This window comes from Coregonus clupeaformis, chromosome 8, assembly GCF_020615455.1.
Source record: "Coregonus clupeaformis isolate EN_2021a chromosome 8, ASM2061545v1, whole genome shotgun sequence".
NCBI lineage: Eukaryota > Metazoa > Chordata > Actinopteri > Salmoniformes > Salmonidae > Coregonus > Coregonus clupeaformis.
Genome location: NC_059199.1, coordinates 58,148,032 through 58,164,658, shown reverse-complemented (window position 1 = coordinate 58,164,658; position 16,627 = coordinate 58,148,032). Strand labels below are relative to the sequence as shown.

At 44.5% G+C, this 16,627-nt stretch overlaps 1 protein-coding gene across 6 annotated transcripts in view; it reads right to left on the bottom strand.

The window, feature by feature from the left end:
• The window catches only part of LOC121572255 (pumilio homolog 1), a 51,707-nt gene that overhangs the window by 23,634 nt on the left and 11,446 nt on the right, over positions 1 to 16,627 (bottom strand). For 2 of the 6 annotated variants that reach the window (XM_041884228.2, XM_041884232.2), the window contains exons 2-9: positions 14,995 to 15,167; positions 9,357 to 9,479; positions 6,465 to 6,533; positions 6,084 to 6,186; positions 5,779 to 5,969; positions 5,111 to 5,283; positions 4,158 to 4,404; positions 2,381 to 2,456 (exon numbers count right to left, since the gene is read on the bottom strand). In XM_041884228.2, the coding sequence (XP_041740162.2) occupies positions 2,381 to 2,456; positions 4,158 to 4,404; positions 5,111 to 5,283; positions 5,779 to 5,969; positions 6,084 to 6,186; positions 6,465 to 6,533; positions 9,357 to 9,479; positions 14,995 to 15,156 (1,144 nt within the window). In that variant the 5' untranslated portion in view covers positions 15,157 to 15,167. Of the gene's footprint in view, positions 1 to 2,380; positions 2,457 to 4,157; positions 4,405 to 5,110; positions 5,284 to 5,778; positions 5,970 to 6,083; positions 6,190 to 6,464; positions 6,534 to 9,356; positions 9,480 to 14,994; positions 15,168 to 16,627 lie in introns of all 6 variants that reach the window. The other 4 variants (XM_041884226.2, XM_041884229.2, XM_041884231.2 and 1 more) reach the window with 3 other exon arrangements.

Here is a 16,627-nt window from a genome sequence, read left to right as displayed (position 1 = left end):
ATCCTTGATGAAAACCTGATCCAGAGCATTCAGGACCTCAGACTGGGGCGAAGGTTCACCTTCCAACAGGACAACGCAGAAGTGGCTTCGGGACAAGTCTCTGAATGTCCTTGAGTGGCCTAGCCAGAGCCCGGACTTGAACCCGATCGAACATCTCTGGAGATACCTGAAAATAGCTGTGAAGCGACGCTCCCCATCCAACCTGACAAGAGCTTCAGAGGATCTGCAGAGAAGAATGGGAGAAACTCCCAAAATACAGGTGTGCCAAGCTTGTAGCGCCATACCCAAGAAGACTCAAGGTTGTAATCGCTGCCAAAAGGTGCTTCAACACTGAGTTAAGGGTCTGAATACTTATGTAAATATACTATTTAAGTTTTTAGTTGTTGTAATTAATTAGCATACCTTTCTAAAAAACCAGTTTTTGCTTTGTCATTATGGGGTATTGTGTGTAGATTGATGACGGGGGAAAAAAAACAATTTAATCAATTTTAGAACAAGGCTGTAACATAACAAAATGTGGAAAAAGTAAAGTGGTCTGAATACTTTCTGAATGCACTGTGTCTGATTTGACTCTCTGAGGGGAGATTATTTATTATTATTATTATATTATTCCAGCCTTTCATCCACAATTCTTCATCTACATCATCACATTGTTCTAAATTCAACCCTCTTCACCCTCATCATTCAGATCAATCAAACTCTTCATCATTCAGTTCATTGAAGTCACATGCACCATTATCAGTTTCAATCTGCTTTCCATCCCCCATTCATCCATTGACGACAGAATAGCTTTAACTTTAAATTAAAGTTTATTATATTACTAGTTTTTGCTTAGAAGCCAGAGCAAGTGGTCATGTGCTGAATGCCTGCACAGCACGGATATTCTTTGAAAATGTGAAATTTTGAAATAGAGCTGCACATCTTGAATTACGAGAGTTATTTAACAAAGGTTAATGTAATTGAAACAGCAGAATCTGCTCATCAGACTGTCAATTTAATATTGTCTATAGGCTAACTCTTACTATGTGTGAAATTAGTTTTGGTATAGTTTAACCTCCTGAGTGGCGCAGTGGTCTAAGGCACTGCATCGCAGTGCTAACTGTGCCACTAGAGATCCTGGTTCGAATCCAGGCTCTGTCGCAGCCGGCCGCGACCGGGAGACTCATGGGTGGCGCACAATTGGCCCAGCGTCGTCCAGGGTAGGGGAGGGAATGGCCGGCAGGGATGTAGCTCAGTTGATAGAGCATGGCGTTTGCAACGCCAGGGTTGTGGGTTCAATTCCCACGGGGGGCCAGTATATATAAAAAAATATGTATTCACTAACTGTAAGTTGCTCTGGATAAGAGCGTCTGCTAAATGACTAAAATGTAAATGTAAATGTAGTTTAGGTATAGTTTCGATGGGCCGGCTGTGCACGCTGACTGGCATCGTTTGTTACTTGCTCATCAAGTTGGATAGAGTCGAGGATATGTTTTGCGTTATTCTAACGGCCTTCCCTTACAATACATTTGATTAGTGATAGAGTTATAGTAAATAAAACAGTCCCATAACCACTTCTTTTTACAAAGTAAAACGTAAAAGAGAATGGTATCAAACCCCAAGGCGTGCGGTCAAATGATTTGCTGCTGATAAATAGGCATTCAACTCATCATTAAACTATTGTCTTTTAAATTAAAAATCAACCTCTTTACTCTTCCTTATCATTCAGTTTAGTCCTAATTTAAATTACATTGTGAAGTAAGGTGCACAATTATCACCCATTCATCCATTTGTGAGGAGAGAGAGACGCATTAGCGCCTGGCTGGGGACCAACGTCCTACAGCACATTGTCTTGGCGGGTTAACTTAGGAGTAGGTGTGATGACAGGTAAAAAAGGCGCTAAATACTTTCCGTTTGTGATTTCAAAATTCGGACACATGAGCAGTGTAAAATACAAACATTTAGGAAAAGTTAGGGAAGGAGCAGGACATAGGTTTTTTTTTTAGGCCAATCTTTTTTTTTATTACAAAATCAAACGTCAGTAGCTGTTGGCCTATGGCGGTTCTAGTGTTAAGAGTCCATGTTACGGCCAAAACTGACTCAACCGCACGAATGCCCAGCCGTCCCGTATTCAGTCAGCTTTTCGTTCCAATTTTTTTTTTTTTTATGTTTAAAACAGTTATGACTGTTATTTTATTTTCCTGACAGTCTTCATCCATAACCGTCGGTTACACTGTTATATGCTAATTGTGCCAGCCCTAAGAGTGAGACACACACACCTAGTCCAAGAACAACTTTTCGTCACTGAATAACTGCCCAGAAATGGGTCAGTGGAGTATCGTGTCTTTCACCTAAAACATAGAACGCAACAACACACACTCCCTCTGTCTCTGTCTCTTACCAATGTGAGATTGCTGTGCTGCTGCCAAGGCATATTGCTGCTGTTGGGCTGCTAGAGCACTGGGTCTCTGGAACAACTACACACACAGGTTATATTATATACTGTGCTTTCGGAAGGAATTCAGACCCCTTGACTTTTTCCACTTTGTTAAGTTACAGCCTTATTCTAAAATGGGTTAAATTGTTTCCCCCCCGGTCAATCTACACACAATACCCCATAATGACAAAGCAAAAACAGGTTTTTAGACATTTTAGAAAATATTTATATAAAATAAAATAAATGATTACAGCCTCAAGTCTTCTTGGGTATGGCGCTACAAGCTTGGCCCACGTGTATTTGGGGAGTTTCTCTGCAGATCCTCTCAAGCTCTGTCAGGTTGGATAGGGAGCATCGGTGCACAGCTATTTTCAGGTCTCTCCAGAGATGTTTGATCGGGTTCAAGTCCGGGCTCTGGCTGGGCCACTCAAGGACATTCAGACTTGTCCCGAAGCCACTCCTGCGTTGTCTTGGCTGTGTGCTTACGGTCGTTGTCCTGTTGGAAGGTGAACCTTCGACCCCAGTCTGAGGTCCTGGATGCTCTGGAGCAGGTTTTCATCAAGGATCTCTCTGTACTTTGCTCCGTTCATCTTTCTTTGTTTCATCAGACCAGAGAATCTTGTTTCTCATGGTCTGAGTCTTTAGGTGCCTTTTGGCAAACTCCAAGCGGGCTGTCATGTGTCTTTTACTGAGGAGGGGCTTCCGTCTGGCCACTCTACCATAATTTTTTTAGTTTTTTTGTCATTTAGCAGACGCTCTTATCCAGAGCGACTTACAGATATAGTGAGTGCATACATATATATATATAATTTTTTTTTCATACTGGTCCCCCGTGGGAAACGAACCATGCTCTACCATTTGAGCTACACGGGACTAAAGGCCTGATTGGTGGAGTGCTGCAGAGATGGTTGTCCTTCTGGAAGGTTCTCCCATCTCTATAGAGGAACTCTGGAGCTCTGTCAGAGTGACCATCGCGTTCTTGGTCACCTCCCTGACCAAGGCCCTTCTCCCCCAATTGCTCAGTTTGGTCGGGCGGCCAGCTCTAGGAAGAGTCTTGGTGGTTCCAAACTTCTTCCATTTAAGAATGATGGAGGCCACTGTGTTCTTGGGTACCTTCAATGCTGCAGAAATGTTTTTGGTACCCTTCCTCAGATCTGTACCTCGACACAATCCTGTCTTGGAGCTCTACGGACAATTCCTTCCACCTCATGGCTTGGTTTTTGCTCTGACATGCACTGTCAACTGTGGGACCTTATATAGACAGGTGTGTGCCTTTCCAAATCATGTCCAATCAATTGAATTTACCACAGGTGGACTCCAATCAAGATGTAGAAACATCTCAAGGATGATCAATAGAAACAGGATGCACCTGAGCTCAATTTCGAGTCTCATAGCAAAGGGGCTGAATACTTATGTAAATAAGGTATTTTTTTTTATTTTTTTTTATACACTTGCAAAAATGTATAAAAACCTGTTTTTGCTTTGTCATTATGGGGTATTGTGTGTAGATTGACGAGGGGGGGAAAAAAACTATTTAATCAATTTTAGAATAAGGCAGTAACGTAACAAAATGTGGAAAGAGTAAAGGGGTCTGAATACTTTCCGAATGCACTGTATATACACAGGTTATATTATACACACACACACACGTTATGCTCACAGTCACACACGTTAGGATACACACACATACACCTCTGCTGGTTGCATTAGTAGAGGAGTCCATGGTCGTCATCACACACACCTGTTGTTGGTTGCTGTAGTCGAACAGGCCCACGGTAGGCTGCGAGTCCATGGCCATCTGGGAGTTGTAGTCAAACTGCAGAGGCTCCATCACAGACTGCATGTTATCCATGGTAACGCCCTGTTCCACCCCAGAGAAGTCCTCTTGGGGTTTGGGACCCCCGCCTCCCATGGAGCCCATACCCTCCCCTCCTACACCCCCTATCATGTCAGTGTCCGGCCCCACGGGCTGTATCTGGCCTTGACGACTGGAGAGATGGAAGAGAGCGGTGGGGGTGAGAGGAGCGGGGGGGGATGAAAGCGGGAGAGAGGGGTAAGAAAGCAGGGGAGAAGGGGAAACATGGTGAGCTTTGGCATCCGTGTGAGTGTGCATGTACACTGAGTATACTAAACATTAGGAACACCTTCATAATATTGAGTTGCGCACCCCCCCCCCTTTCGCCCTCAGAACAGCCTCAATTCGTCGGGGCATGGACTCAACAAGGTGTCCAAAGTGTTCCACAGGGATGCTGGCCCACAGTTGTGTCAAGTTGGCTGGATGTCCTTTGGGTGGTGGACCATTCTTGATACACAAGGAAAACTGTTGAGCGTGAAAAACCCAGCAGCGTTGCAGTTCTTGACACAAACCGGTGCTCCTGGCACCTACTACCATACCCCGTTCAAAGACACTTACATTTTTTGTCTTGCCCATTCACCCTCTGAAAGGCACACATACACAATCCAAGTCTCAATTGTCTCAAGGCTTTACAAAATCCTTCTTTAACCTGTCTCCTCCCTTTCATCTACACTGATTGAAGTGGATTTATCAAGTGACATCAATAAGGGATCATAGCTTTCACCTGGATTCACCTGGTCAGTCTATGTCATGGAAAGAGCAGGTGTTCTTAATGTTTTGTATACTCAGTGTACACGGAAGAGGAATGTGTGTGTGTGTGTGTGTGTGTGTGTGTGTACCTGTACTCTTTGACTTCCACATCCAGGCCGTTCTGCACAGGAAGCCCGTTGGGGTTGATGACATCACTGATGACATCAACCTCTCCCTCCGCCATCTCCTTGAGTTTCTCTCCTTCAAATGGAGCCTTTGCTTTCTCCCGCTTCTCCTCCTCCACCTCTCCATCCCTCGGACCCTAAGAGAGAGAGATAAAGAGAGAGATGGAGAGAGAGAGAGAGAGATAAGAGAGAGAGAGAGAGAGAGAGAGAGAGAGAGAGAGAGAGAGAGAGAGAGAGAGAGAGAGAGAGAGAGAGAGAGAGAGAGAGAGAGAGAGAGAGAGAGAGAGAGAGAGAGAGAGAGAGAGAGAGAGAGAGAGAGAGAGAGAGAGAGAGAGATGCATAAATTGCATAACTAAATAGTTGGACGACAGATTGAGAACACTGTGATTGACAGATTGATCAATAAAGTGACAGTAATCTATAGTGAAAAGAGCAGGAGATCCATAGAGCCTTGGGAGGAACGAACCAGTGAGAGAGGGGGAGTTCTAAACGAGAGGATGTATGCAATGTAACCTAGTGCAGGTAGAAGTTCCAGGTTGTCAGTGATGAGAGGGGGTCAGTGTTGGTGACAGTGAACCATGTATTGACAAAGGTATAGAATGATGGAGTGTAAATGAGTGTAAGCTACTTACGTAGGGTCCCTTGCGGAGGCAGGAGTCCAGTTTCTCGGCGGGAGAGGAGGAGAGGACGTATTCTACCATACTGACCCCTAACCCCCCGCTCTCTGACCGCGGTGACATCACTGACCCGCCCACCTCGCCGCCACCATGGAACCCCCCACCCGGCCGACGAGACACCATGATTGGCTGAGACACCGAGTGGTCTGGTAGAGGAGAAAGAAAGAACTATTGTTAAAACTACAAACATGCTCACGCATTTCGCTGGGCACTCATACTTGGTGTTTCAATCCTGGGGCTGGGCCCACTCTCGGTCTTACCTGTGGCCCCCCATGCGCTGTCCCGCCACTGGTCCAGGAAGATCCCTTTTGGTCCATCTTTTCCAGCTTCATCACTCTCCCAAAACTTCTTACCTGTCAGAAGCTGCTGTAGAGGAGAGGGGGAGGGGAGAGAGAAAGAGGAACCAGAGTAAAAGAGAGAGAGAAGTGTTAGGGCGTTTTCCTCTGAACGGCTAAATAACTGTCAAATCACTAACTGCTAGCTAATATTACATTGCTGAAGGTTGCTATAGCAGCAGGATTTGATGTACGGGACGGTTTATTCTGGGCTACAGCACTCTTCCTACCACCGTCACGTGGCCTTTGGTAGGCTGAGTGTCTATGGTCCTCAAACTACTTGACCTGTAACCCCTGACCCCTTACCTCTCCCATGGCACGCCCTTCTAAAGCCAGAGCCTGGAAGTCATGGTTCAGCGCATCCATCGACCGCACCTACAGACAGAGAGACCAGGTTAGAGAGAGAGACCAGGGTAGAGCAACACATACCCCTACAGAGAGACCAGGGTAGAGTGACACACACCCCTACAGAGAGACCAGGGTAGAGTGACACACACCCCTACAGAGAGACCAGGGTAGAGTAACACACACCCCTACAGAGAGACCAGGGTAGAGTAACACACACCCCTACAGAGAGACCAGGGTAGAGTAACACACACCCCTACAGAGAGACCAGGGTAGAGTAACACACACCCCTACAGAGAGACCAGGGTAGAGTAACACACACCCCTACAGAGAGACCAGAGTAGAGCAAACACACCCCTACAGAGAGACCAGGGTAGAGTAACACACACCCCTACAGAGAGACCAGGGTAGAGCAACACACACCCCTACAGAGAGACCAGGGTAGAGTAACACACACCCTACAGAGAGACCAGGGTAGAGTAACACACACCCCTACAGAGAGACCAGGGTAGAGTAACACACACCCCTACAGAGAGACCAGGGTAGAGTAACACACACCCCTACAGAGAGACCAGGGTAGAGTAACACACACCCCTACAGAGAGACCAGGGTAGAGTAACACACACCCCCTACAGAGAGACCAGGGTAGAGCAACACACACCCCTACAGAGAGACCAGGGTAGAGTAACACACACCCCTACAGAGAGACCAGGGTAGAGTAACACACACCCCTACAGAGAGACCATTAGAGTAACACACACCCCTACAGAGAGACCAGGGTAGAGTAACACACACCCCTACAGAGAGACCAGGGTAGAGTAACACACACCCCTACAGAGAGACCAGGGTAGAGTAACACACACCCCTACAGAGAGACCAGGGTAGAGTAACACACACCCCTACAGAGAGACCAGGGTAGAGTAACACACACCCCTACAGAGAGACCAGGGTAGAGTAACACACACCCCTACAGAGAGACCAGGGTAGAGTAACACACACCCCTACAGAGAGACCAGGGTAGAGTAACACACACCCCTACAGAGAGACCAGGGTAGAGTAACACACACCCCTACAGAGAGACCAGGGTAGAGTAACACACACCCCTACAGAGAGACCAGGGTAGAGTAACACACACCCCTACAGAGAGACCAGGGTAGAGTAACACACACCCCTACAGAGAGACCATTAGAGTAACACACACCCCTACAGAGAGACCAGGGTAGAGTAACACACACCCCCTACAGAGAGACCAGGGTAGAGCAACACACACCCCTACAGAGAGACCAGGGTAGAGTAACACACACCCCTACAGAGAGACCAGGGTAGAGTAACACACACCCCTACAGAGAGACCAGGGTAGAGTAACACACACCCCTACAGAGAGACCAGGGTAGAGTAACACACACCCCTACAGAGAGACCAGGGTAGAGTAACACACACCCCTACAGAGAGACCAGGGTAGAGTAACACACACCCCTACAGAGAGACCAGGGTAGAGTAACACACACCCCTACAGAGAGACCAGGGTAGAGTAACACACACCCCTACAGAGAGACCAGGGTAGAGTAACACACACCCCTACAGAGAGACCAGGGTAGAGTAACACACCCCACTCACCCCTACAGAGAGACCAGGGTAGAGTAACACACACCCCTACAGAGAGACCAGGGTAGAGTAACACACACCCCTACAGAGAGACCAGGGTAGAGTAACACACACCCCTACAGAGAGACCAGGGTAGAGTAACACACACCCCTACAGAGAGACCAGGGTAGAGCAACACACACCCCTACAGAGAGACCAGGGTAGAGTAACACACACCCCTACAGAGAGACCAGGGTAGAGTAACACACACCCCTACAGAGAGACCAGGGTAGAGTAACACACACCCCTACAGAGAGACCAGGGTAGAGTAACACACACCCCTACAGAGAGACCAGGGTAGAGCAACACACACCCCTACAGAGAGACCAGGGTAGAGTAACACACACCCCTACAGAGAGACCAGGGTAGAGTAACACACACCCCTACAGAGAGACCAGGGTAGAGTAACACACACCCCTACAGAGAGACCAGGGTAGAGTAACACACACCCCTACAGAGAGACCAGGGTAGAGTAACACACACCCCTACAGAGAGACCAGGGTAGAGTAACACACACCCCTACAGAGAGACCAGGGTAGAGCAACACACACCCCTACAGAGAGACCAGGGTAGAGTAACACACACCCCTACAGAGAGACCAGGGTAGAGTAACACACACCCCTACAGAGAGACCAGGGTAGAGTAACACACACCCCTACAGAGAGACCAGGGTAGAGTAACACACACCCCTACAGAGACACCAGGGTAGAGTAACACACACCCCTACAGAGAGACCAGGGTAGAGTAACACACACCCCTACAGAGAGACCAGGGTAGAGTAACACACACCCCTACAGAGAGACCAGGGTAGAGTAACACACACCCCTACAGAGAGACCAGGGTAGAGTAACACACACCCCTACAGAGAGACCAGGGTAGAGTAACACACACCCCTACAGAGAGACCAGGGTAGAGTAACACACACCCCTACAGAGAGACCAGGGTAGAGTAACACACACCCCTACAGAGAGACCAGGGTAGAGTAACACACACCCCTACAGAGAGACCAGGGTAGAGCAACACACACCCCTACAGAGAGACCAGGGTAGAGTAACACACACCCCTACAGAGAGACCAGGGTAGAGTAACACACACCCCTACAGAGAGACCAGGTTACACACACAGAGCTAAGGAGAGACGGCCAGTAAAGACTAGGCCTATAAACTCAAACCTAGAGCATTTTCTGATTTTACACCCCCCCCCTAGTACCTGGCTGTCGTGGATGTTATCCCCAGGGGGCCAGCGGTGTTTGCCAGGCTGTTCTCCGTGCTGCCGCTGGAAGAAGTAGTCTACCATGGCATCATCCTGAGACCGCCCCGCACCTGCCACGCCCTGCAACACACACATACACTTAGCTAACGCCTCCGCCGCCACAGTGGCTCCAAAAACCGTACATCTGTCAGTCTCTGTGACCGTGTACTGCAGTCTCTGTGACCGTGTACTGCAGTCTCTGTGACCGTGTACTGCAGTCTCTGTGACCGTGTACTGCAGTCTCTGTCACCGTGTACTGCAGTCTCTGTCACCGTGTACTGCAGTCTCTGTCACCGTGTACTGCAGTCTCTGTGACCGTGTACTGCAGTCTGACTGACGTGTACTGCAGTCTGTCTGACATGTACTGCAGTCTGTCTGACCGTGTACTGCAGTCTGTCTGACCGTGTACTGCAGTCTGTCTGACCGTGTACTGCAGTCTGTCTGACGTGTACTGCAGTCTGTCTGACGTGTACTGCAGTCTGTCTGACGTGTACTGCAGTCTGTCTGACGTGTACTGCAGTCTGTCTGACGTGTACTGCAGTCTGTCTGACGTGTACTGCAGTCTGTCTGACGTGTACTGCAGTCTGTCTGACGTGTACTGCAGTCTGACTGACGTGTACTGCAGTCTGTCTGACGTGTACTGCAGTCTGTCTGACGTGTACTGCAGTCTGACGTGTACTGCAGTCTGTCTGACGTGTACTGCTGTCTGACGTGTACTGCAGTCTGTCTGACGTGTACTGCAGTCTGACGTGTACTGCAGTCTGACGTGTACTGTATAAACAGGAGAACACGTTTGTGTTGGTGTTTAACTACCAGCATGTGTCTAGTATGAAAATGTATGCACTCACTACTGTAAGTGGCTCTGGATAAGAGCGTCTGCTAAATGACTCAAATGTAAATGTGTCTCTTTTTTTGTATCCTTCTCAAATCAGGGCATAAAATGTACTTTTTGGTCCATCAGCCACTGTGGCAGGTAGATTTAAAAACTTGCCATAATATTATTTTTTCTTGCCAAAATAACACCAGCAAAACACAAAACAAACGGATGAGCATGCTTTGTAATGTTTCAAAAACAAATGTATTACTAGTAAGAAGTAATGTGGTATATTGTTTAATTAAATTTTTTGTGACCCGAGATTTTATCCGAAATATCACAGATGAGACAGATTTTCACCTGCCTCTTTAAGGGCGGGAGGTTACCGTGGTAGCACGACTCAAGTCATGTTTGTGCCTGTGCGATTGAGTCTGACTAGTAGAGGCGTTGTCTTCTCTTCCCTAGCAGTTGAAATTCAAACATTAAAAAAAAACTAGCTTGTGAACAAAACAATGTAAATTGCCAAGAAACACAAGGACAAAGTCTCACTTCAGTAGACTTTCTTTTCAAGTAAATTATACCAACTTTTTATGCTTTTCATAGCCTACTGGTTAATTTAGAATGTTTCTCATGACTCAGCCCTGTGGCGACACCACTCATATTATGGCCATTGAAATGCCACTGATCGCGGTTAAAAAAAATTCAATAACCGAAGCTGAAGGTTATACTCTTTGTTTAAAGTGTGACCGAAACCCAAATTGTGTACTTGCCTACTGTCAGATTTCATTTTTTTTTATTTCAAGGGCGTATGTAACTACTTTCCTAGGTCAGTTTGACCTCACTGCACATGTTTAGGGTGATCAACAGATGCGGAGTAAGAGAACTCCAGCTGATCGTCGCGTTCATAATGACGAGTTTAGGATTTTTATTTTTTTCCCTTTAATTTTTTTATTTGAAGGGTATTGTACATTAACATTAACATTTTAGTCATGTTAGCAGACGCTCTTATCCAGAGCGACTTACAGTTAGCGCATACATTATTTTATCGAACCCACAACCCTGGCGTTGCAAACACCATGCTCTACCAACTGAGCTACATCCCTGCCGGCCATTCCCTCCCCTACCCTGGACGACGCTGGGCCAATTGTGCGCCGCCCCATGGGTCTCCCGGTCGCGGCCGGCTACGACAGAGCCTGGATTCGAACCAGGATCTCTAGTGGCACAGCTAGCACTGCGATGCAGTGCCTTAGACCACTGCGCCACTCGGGAGAGATTGTACTATCACTTTTATTTTATTTTTGTGTATGTTGGGAATGTTGAGGGTGGGGTTATGTTGGCATTATCCAAAGATTATTGTGTTGTGTTTCTATGGTATTTTGATACTAGTTCAGCAACAAGTCAGGATGGTATTTTGACTTCTCTTATAAGGATTCATGTCTAGTTCAGCAACAAGTCAGGATGGTATTTTGACTTCTCCTCTTATAAGGATTAATGTCTAGTTCAACCACAAGTCAGGATGGTATTTTGACTTCTCCTCTTATAAGGATTAATGTCTAGTTCAACAACAAGTCAGGATGGTATTTTGACTTCTCCTCTTATAAGGATTAATGTCTAGTTCAACCACAAGTCAGGATGGTATTTTGACTTCTCCTCTTATAAGGATTCATGTCTAGTTCAACAACAAGTCAGGATGGTATTTTGACTTCTCCTCTTATAAGGATTCATGTCTAGTTCAACAACAAGTCAGGATGGTATTTTGACTTCTCCTCTTATAAGGATTAATGTCTAGTTCAACAACAAGTCAGGATGGTATTTTGACTTCTCCTCTTATAAGGATTAATGTCTAGATCAACAACAAGTCAGGATGGTATTTTGACTTCTCCTCTTATAAGGATTAATGTCTAGATCAACAACAAGTCAGGATGGTATTTTGACTTCTCCTCTTATAAGGATTAATGTCTAGTTCAACAACAAGTCAGGATGGTATTTTGACTTCTCCTCTTATAAGGATTAATGTCTAGTTCAACAACAAGTCAGGATGGTATTTTGACTTCTCCTCTTATAAGGATTAATGTCTAGTTCAACAACAAGTCAGGATGGTATTTTGACTTCTCCTCTTATAAGGATTAATGTCTAGTTCAACAACAAGTCAGGATGGTATTTTGACTTCTCTTATAAGGATTAATGTCTAGATCAACAACAAGTCAGGATGGTATTTTGACTTCTCCTCTTATAAGGATTAATGTCTAGTTCAACAACAAGTCAGGATGGTATTTTGACTTCTCCTCTTATAAGGATTAATGTCTAGTTCAACAACAAGTCAGGATGGTATTTTGACTTCTCCTCTTATAAGGATTAATGTCTAGTTCAACAACAAGTCAGGATGGTATTTTGACTTCTCCTCTTATAAGGATTAATGTCTAGTTCAACAACAAGTCAGGATGGTATTTTGACTTCTCCTCTTATAAGGATTAATGTCTAGTTCAACAACAAGTCAGGATGGTATTTTGACTTCTCCTCTTATAAGGATTAATGTCTAGTTCAACAACAAGTCAGGATGGTATTTTGACTTCTCCTCTTATAAGGATTAATGTCTAGTTCAACAAGTCAGGATGGTATTTTGACTTCTCTTATAAGGATTAATGTCTAGTTCAACAACAAGTCAGGATGGTATTTTGACTTCTCCTCTTATAAGGATTAATGTCTAGTTCAACAAGTCAGGATGGTATTTTGACTTCTCTTATAAGGATTCATGTCTAGTTCAACCACAAGTCAGGATGGTATTTTGACTTCTCCTCTTATAAGGATTAATGTCTAGTTCAACCACAAGTCAGGATGGTATTTTGACTTCTCTTATAAGGATTAATGTCTAGTTCAACAACAAGTCAGGATGGTAGTTTGACTTCTCCTCTTATAAGGATTAATGTCTAGTTCAACAACAAGTCAGGATGGTATTTTGACTTCTCCTCTTATAAGGATTAATGTCTAGTTCAACAACAAGTCAGGATGGTATTTTGACTTCTCTTATAAGGATTAATGTCTAGTTCAACAACAAGTCAGGATGGTATTTTGACTTCTCTTATAAGGATTCATGTCTAGTTCAACAAGTCAGGATGGTATTTTGACTTCTCTTATAAGGATTAATGTCTAGTTCGGGGCGGCAGGTAGCTTAGTGGGTAAGAGCGTTGTGCCAGTAACCGAAAGGTCTCTGGTTCTAATCCCCGAGCCGACTAGGTGAAAAATCTGTCGATGTGCCCTTAAGCAAGGCACTTAACCCTAATTGCTCATGTAAGTCGCTCTGGATAAGAGCGTCTGCTAAATGACTAAAATGTAATGTAAATGATTAATGTCTAGTTCAACAACAAGTCAGGATGGTATTTTGACTTCTCTTATAAGGATTCACGTCTAGTTCAACAAGTCAGGATGGTATTTTGACTTCTCTTATAAGGATTAATATCTAGATCAACAACAAGTCAGGATGGTATTTTGACTTCTAACCTCTACAAATCTGAACCCCCATCAAATAATACGGCTATGGACAACTTTTTAGATAACTTGGATATTCCATCCATTGATATGGACATGAGTAAAGTTCTGGATAACCCTCTGCATCTTGATGAGATAACAGGGTCAAAAGTTAATGCAAAGTGGCAAGGCCGATGGCCTGGGGCCAGATCAACTCACCCCATTGCTATTAGATATGTTCACCGACTCGTTTTCACAGGGCTCTCTCCCCCCGACGCGAACTCAAGCCTCCATCTCACTTATACTCAAGAAAGATAAAGATCCGGTGGAATGTGGTGGATATCGGTCCATTTCAAATGTATTTAGAATTCAAGACACACTTAACCAGCATGGCTACCACAGCATTCTGCAGTGATACGCCATCCCATCTGGTAGGTGCTTAGTGGGACTATCATTCGTTTTTCAACAGGACAATGACCCAAAACACACCTCCAGGCTGTGTAAGGGCTATTTGACAAAGGAGAGTGATGGAGTGCTGCATCAGATGACCTGGCCTCCACAATCACCTGACCTCAACCCAATTGAGATGGTTTGGGATGAGTTGTGGGACTGCAGAGTGAAGGAAAAGCAGCCAACAAGTGCTCAGCATATGTGGGAACTCCTTGAAGACTGTTGGAAAAGTATTCCTCATGAAGCTGGTTGAGAGAATGCCAAGAGTGTGCAAAGCTGTCATCAAGGCAAAGGGTGGCTACTTTGAAGAATCTCAAATATATTTTGATTTGTTTAACACTTTTTTGTTACTACATGATTCCATATGTGTAATTTAATAGTTTTGATGTCTTCACTATTATTCTACAATGTAGAAAATTGTAAAAAATAAATAAATAAAGAAACACCTACTCATTCCAGGGTTTGTCCAAACTTTTGACTGGTACTGTATATTTATTTATTATTATTTCCAATTGTATGTTTTAATTTATTTTATTTTTGTATGTATGCTGCTTTTGTTGATAAGAGGAGGGAGGTGTTTTAACAAGTATAGGGGGATAAAAGGACGTATCTGTTCAATTTGTATTTCTTTATATGTCCAATAAAATAATCTAATTAAAAATTAAAATAAATACTTTGAAAACAGCTACTGCAGCATTTATTTTACTATAAATGTGATCATACTTTACTATTTTTATTCATTAATGCGAGTGAAATGCTCGCATTGTGGAGCCCTGACCACCAGCCAACGTGGCTGGTGAAATAGACATCCTACCAGCCAATGCATTTGGCAGGTGTTAAATTTAGGCCCTGGTCTCCATCCCTTACCTGCTGGCAAGGGGGCGGGGCATGTGGGGTCTGTCCGGCCGGAGGGGCGTGTCCTCCGCTGCTCAGCACCACGGGCATGCTGGGAGTTGAAGTTCTGAGGTGGGGGCTGAACGAGTCCTGCCAGAGCACTGCTTTACCCTTCAGCACACACACGCTGCTCATTCCACCACGGCCTGGGGAAGAGAAACACACACACACACCGTTAGTTACACAAATCCTGACCGATATGGGATTTTTTTGATCGATTCAGATTTTAGAGTGGAAATATTCACCCATAACCGATATATCTGCAGATGTTTTTTTTATTATTTTAGAAAAATGACTTTCTATGTGGATTGTGCTTAAAACAGCCCTACAATTATATTCCGAAAGCAGATTTCTTAAAGAGCCACTGAACACACCGATGGCCGACTCCGCGTTTGGTTAGTGATGTTTGTCCTCCATGAGACACTGTAGAAGCGGAAGCTTATTTCACCTCCTCAAAATCCAAATTCGATCTATATACACACACACACACACACACACACATTAGGGCTGTGCTTGATTAAAACAAATCTTGGGTCGACCGAACGTTGTCTGTTCTTTCGAACAATCGATTGGTATATTTTTTTAACGTGTCTTTTTCCATTTAGACACACCCTATGTGTTTCATTAAAATCAACTGTATGTGCACTGAGCTTGTCTGATGCTTTAAGCTCACTGTTTGATGAAATAAGACACAAATGACTGAAGAGGGAACCAGAGATCAAGATAACCAGAATAAATAAACCTTAACCTGTACCGAGCATCCTCCTCCCACACCTACTGGCTTTCGCAGATTCAGTCCTTACTCTCCTGAAGTTTCCGGTAATAGGCTACACAAGGAGTCTGCAAACTTTCTCATATGGAATGCCAATTTATCTAACCATTTCTACCGATCTGCGAGCCAGTTATGGTTTTCATATGCACATTTACATTTAATTCATAATAACGTCTTCGTATCTCAAAATCATTGTTACGTGGTTAATCAAAATTATATCCAAATCAAAATGATAAACCTGAAAAGTAACTTCTATTGCCATTGCCAACTATGTAAAAATAGCCTATAAAACCAACAAATAAAAACATTGCAGCCTGCAGGTAGATATCCTGATAAAAAAAATGTATATCCTATAAACCACATTGACTACAAATGGCCTGTCTACAACGAACTTGAAACATTGTATCAACTATTAACTTGGGTCTGGCCTGAAGCTCCTTGCAACATTGTATAAAATATCCTGAGCCCTTAGAGTTTCCTGCCAGTGAGCTCGGGACAAACACATCTGTAGGCTATTTTGCGCAAGGGATAAGAAGTAATCATGTAGGCATATTTTCTGACGTTTCCACTGGATCAGAGCATGACATTTTTCCCTTTCACGCTGAGTGTTTATCGAAAGGTAGAGAGCTGGAAAGATATTTCAAATTCATTAAGGAACTATTGTCATTCTCAATGGATGTAAAAACAGACTTCGTTTGCTTGCTGTTTGAGGTGAAGAAAACATTACTTTGAAAAGCTCCACAGGTCATTAGTGGTGGTGCATTAAGCCAATCAGAAATACTATCAGATCCCCAAATGGGCATATTTCATGCCTACATTTGCAAGCAGGCCAGG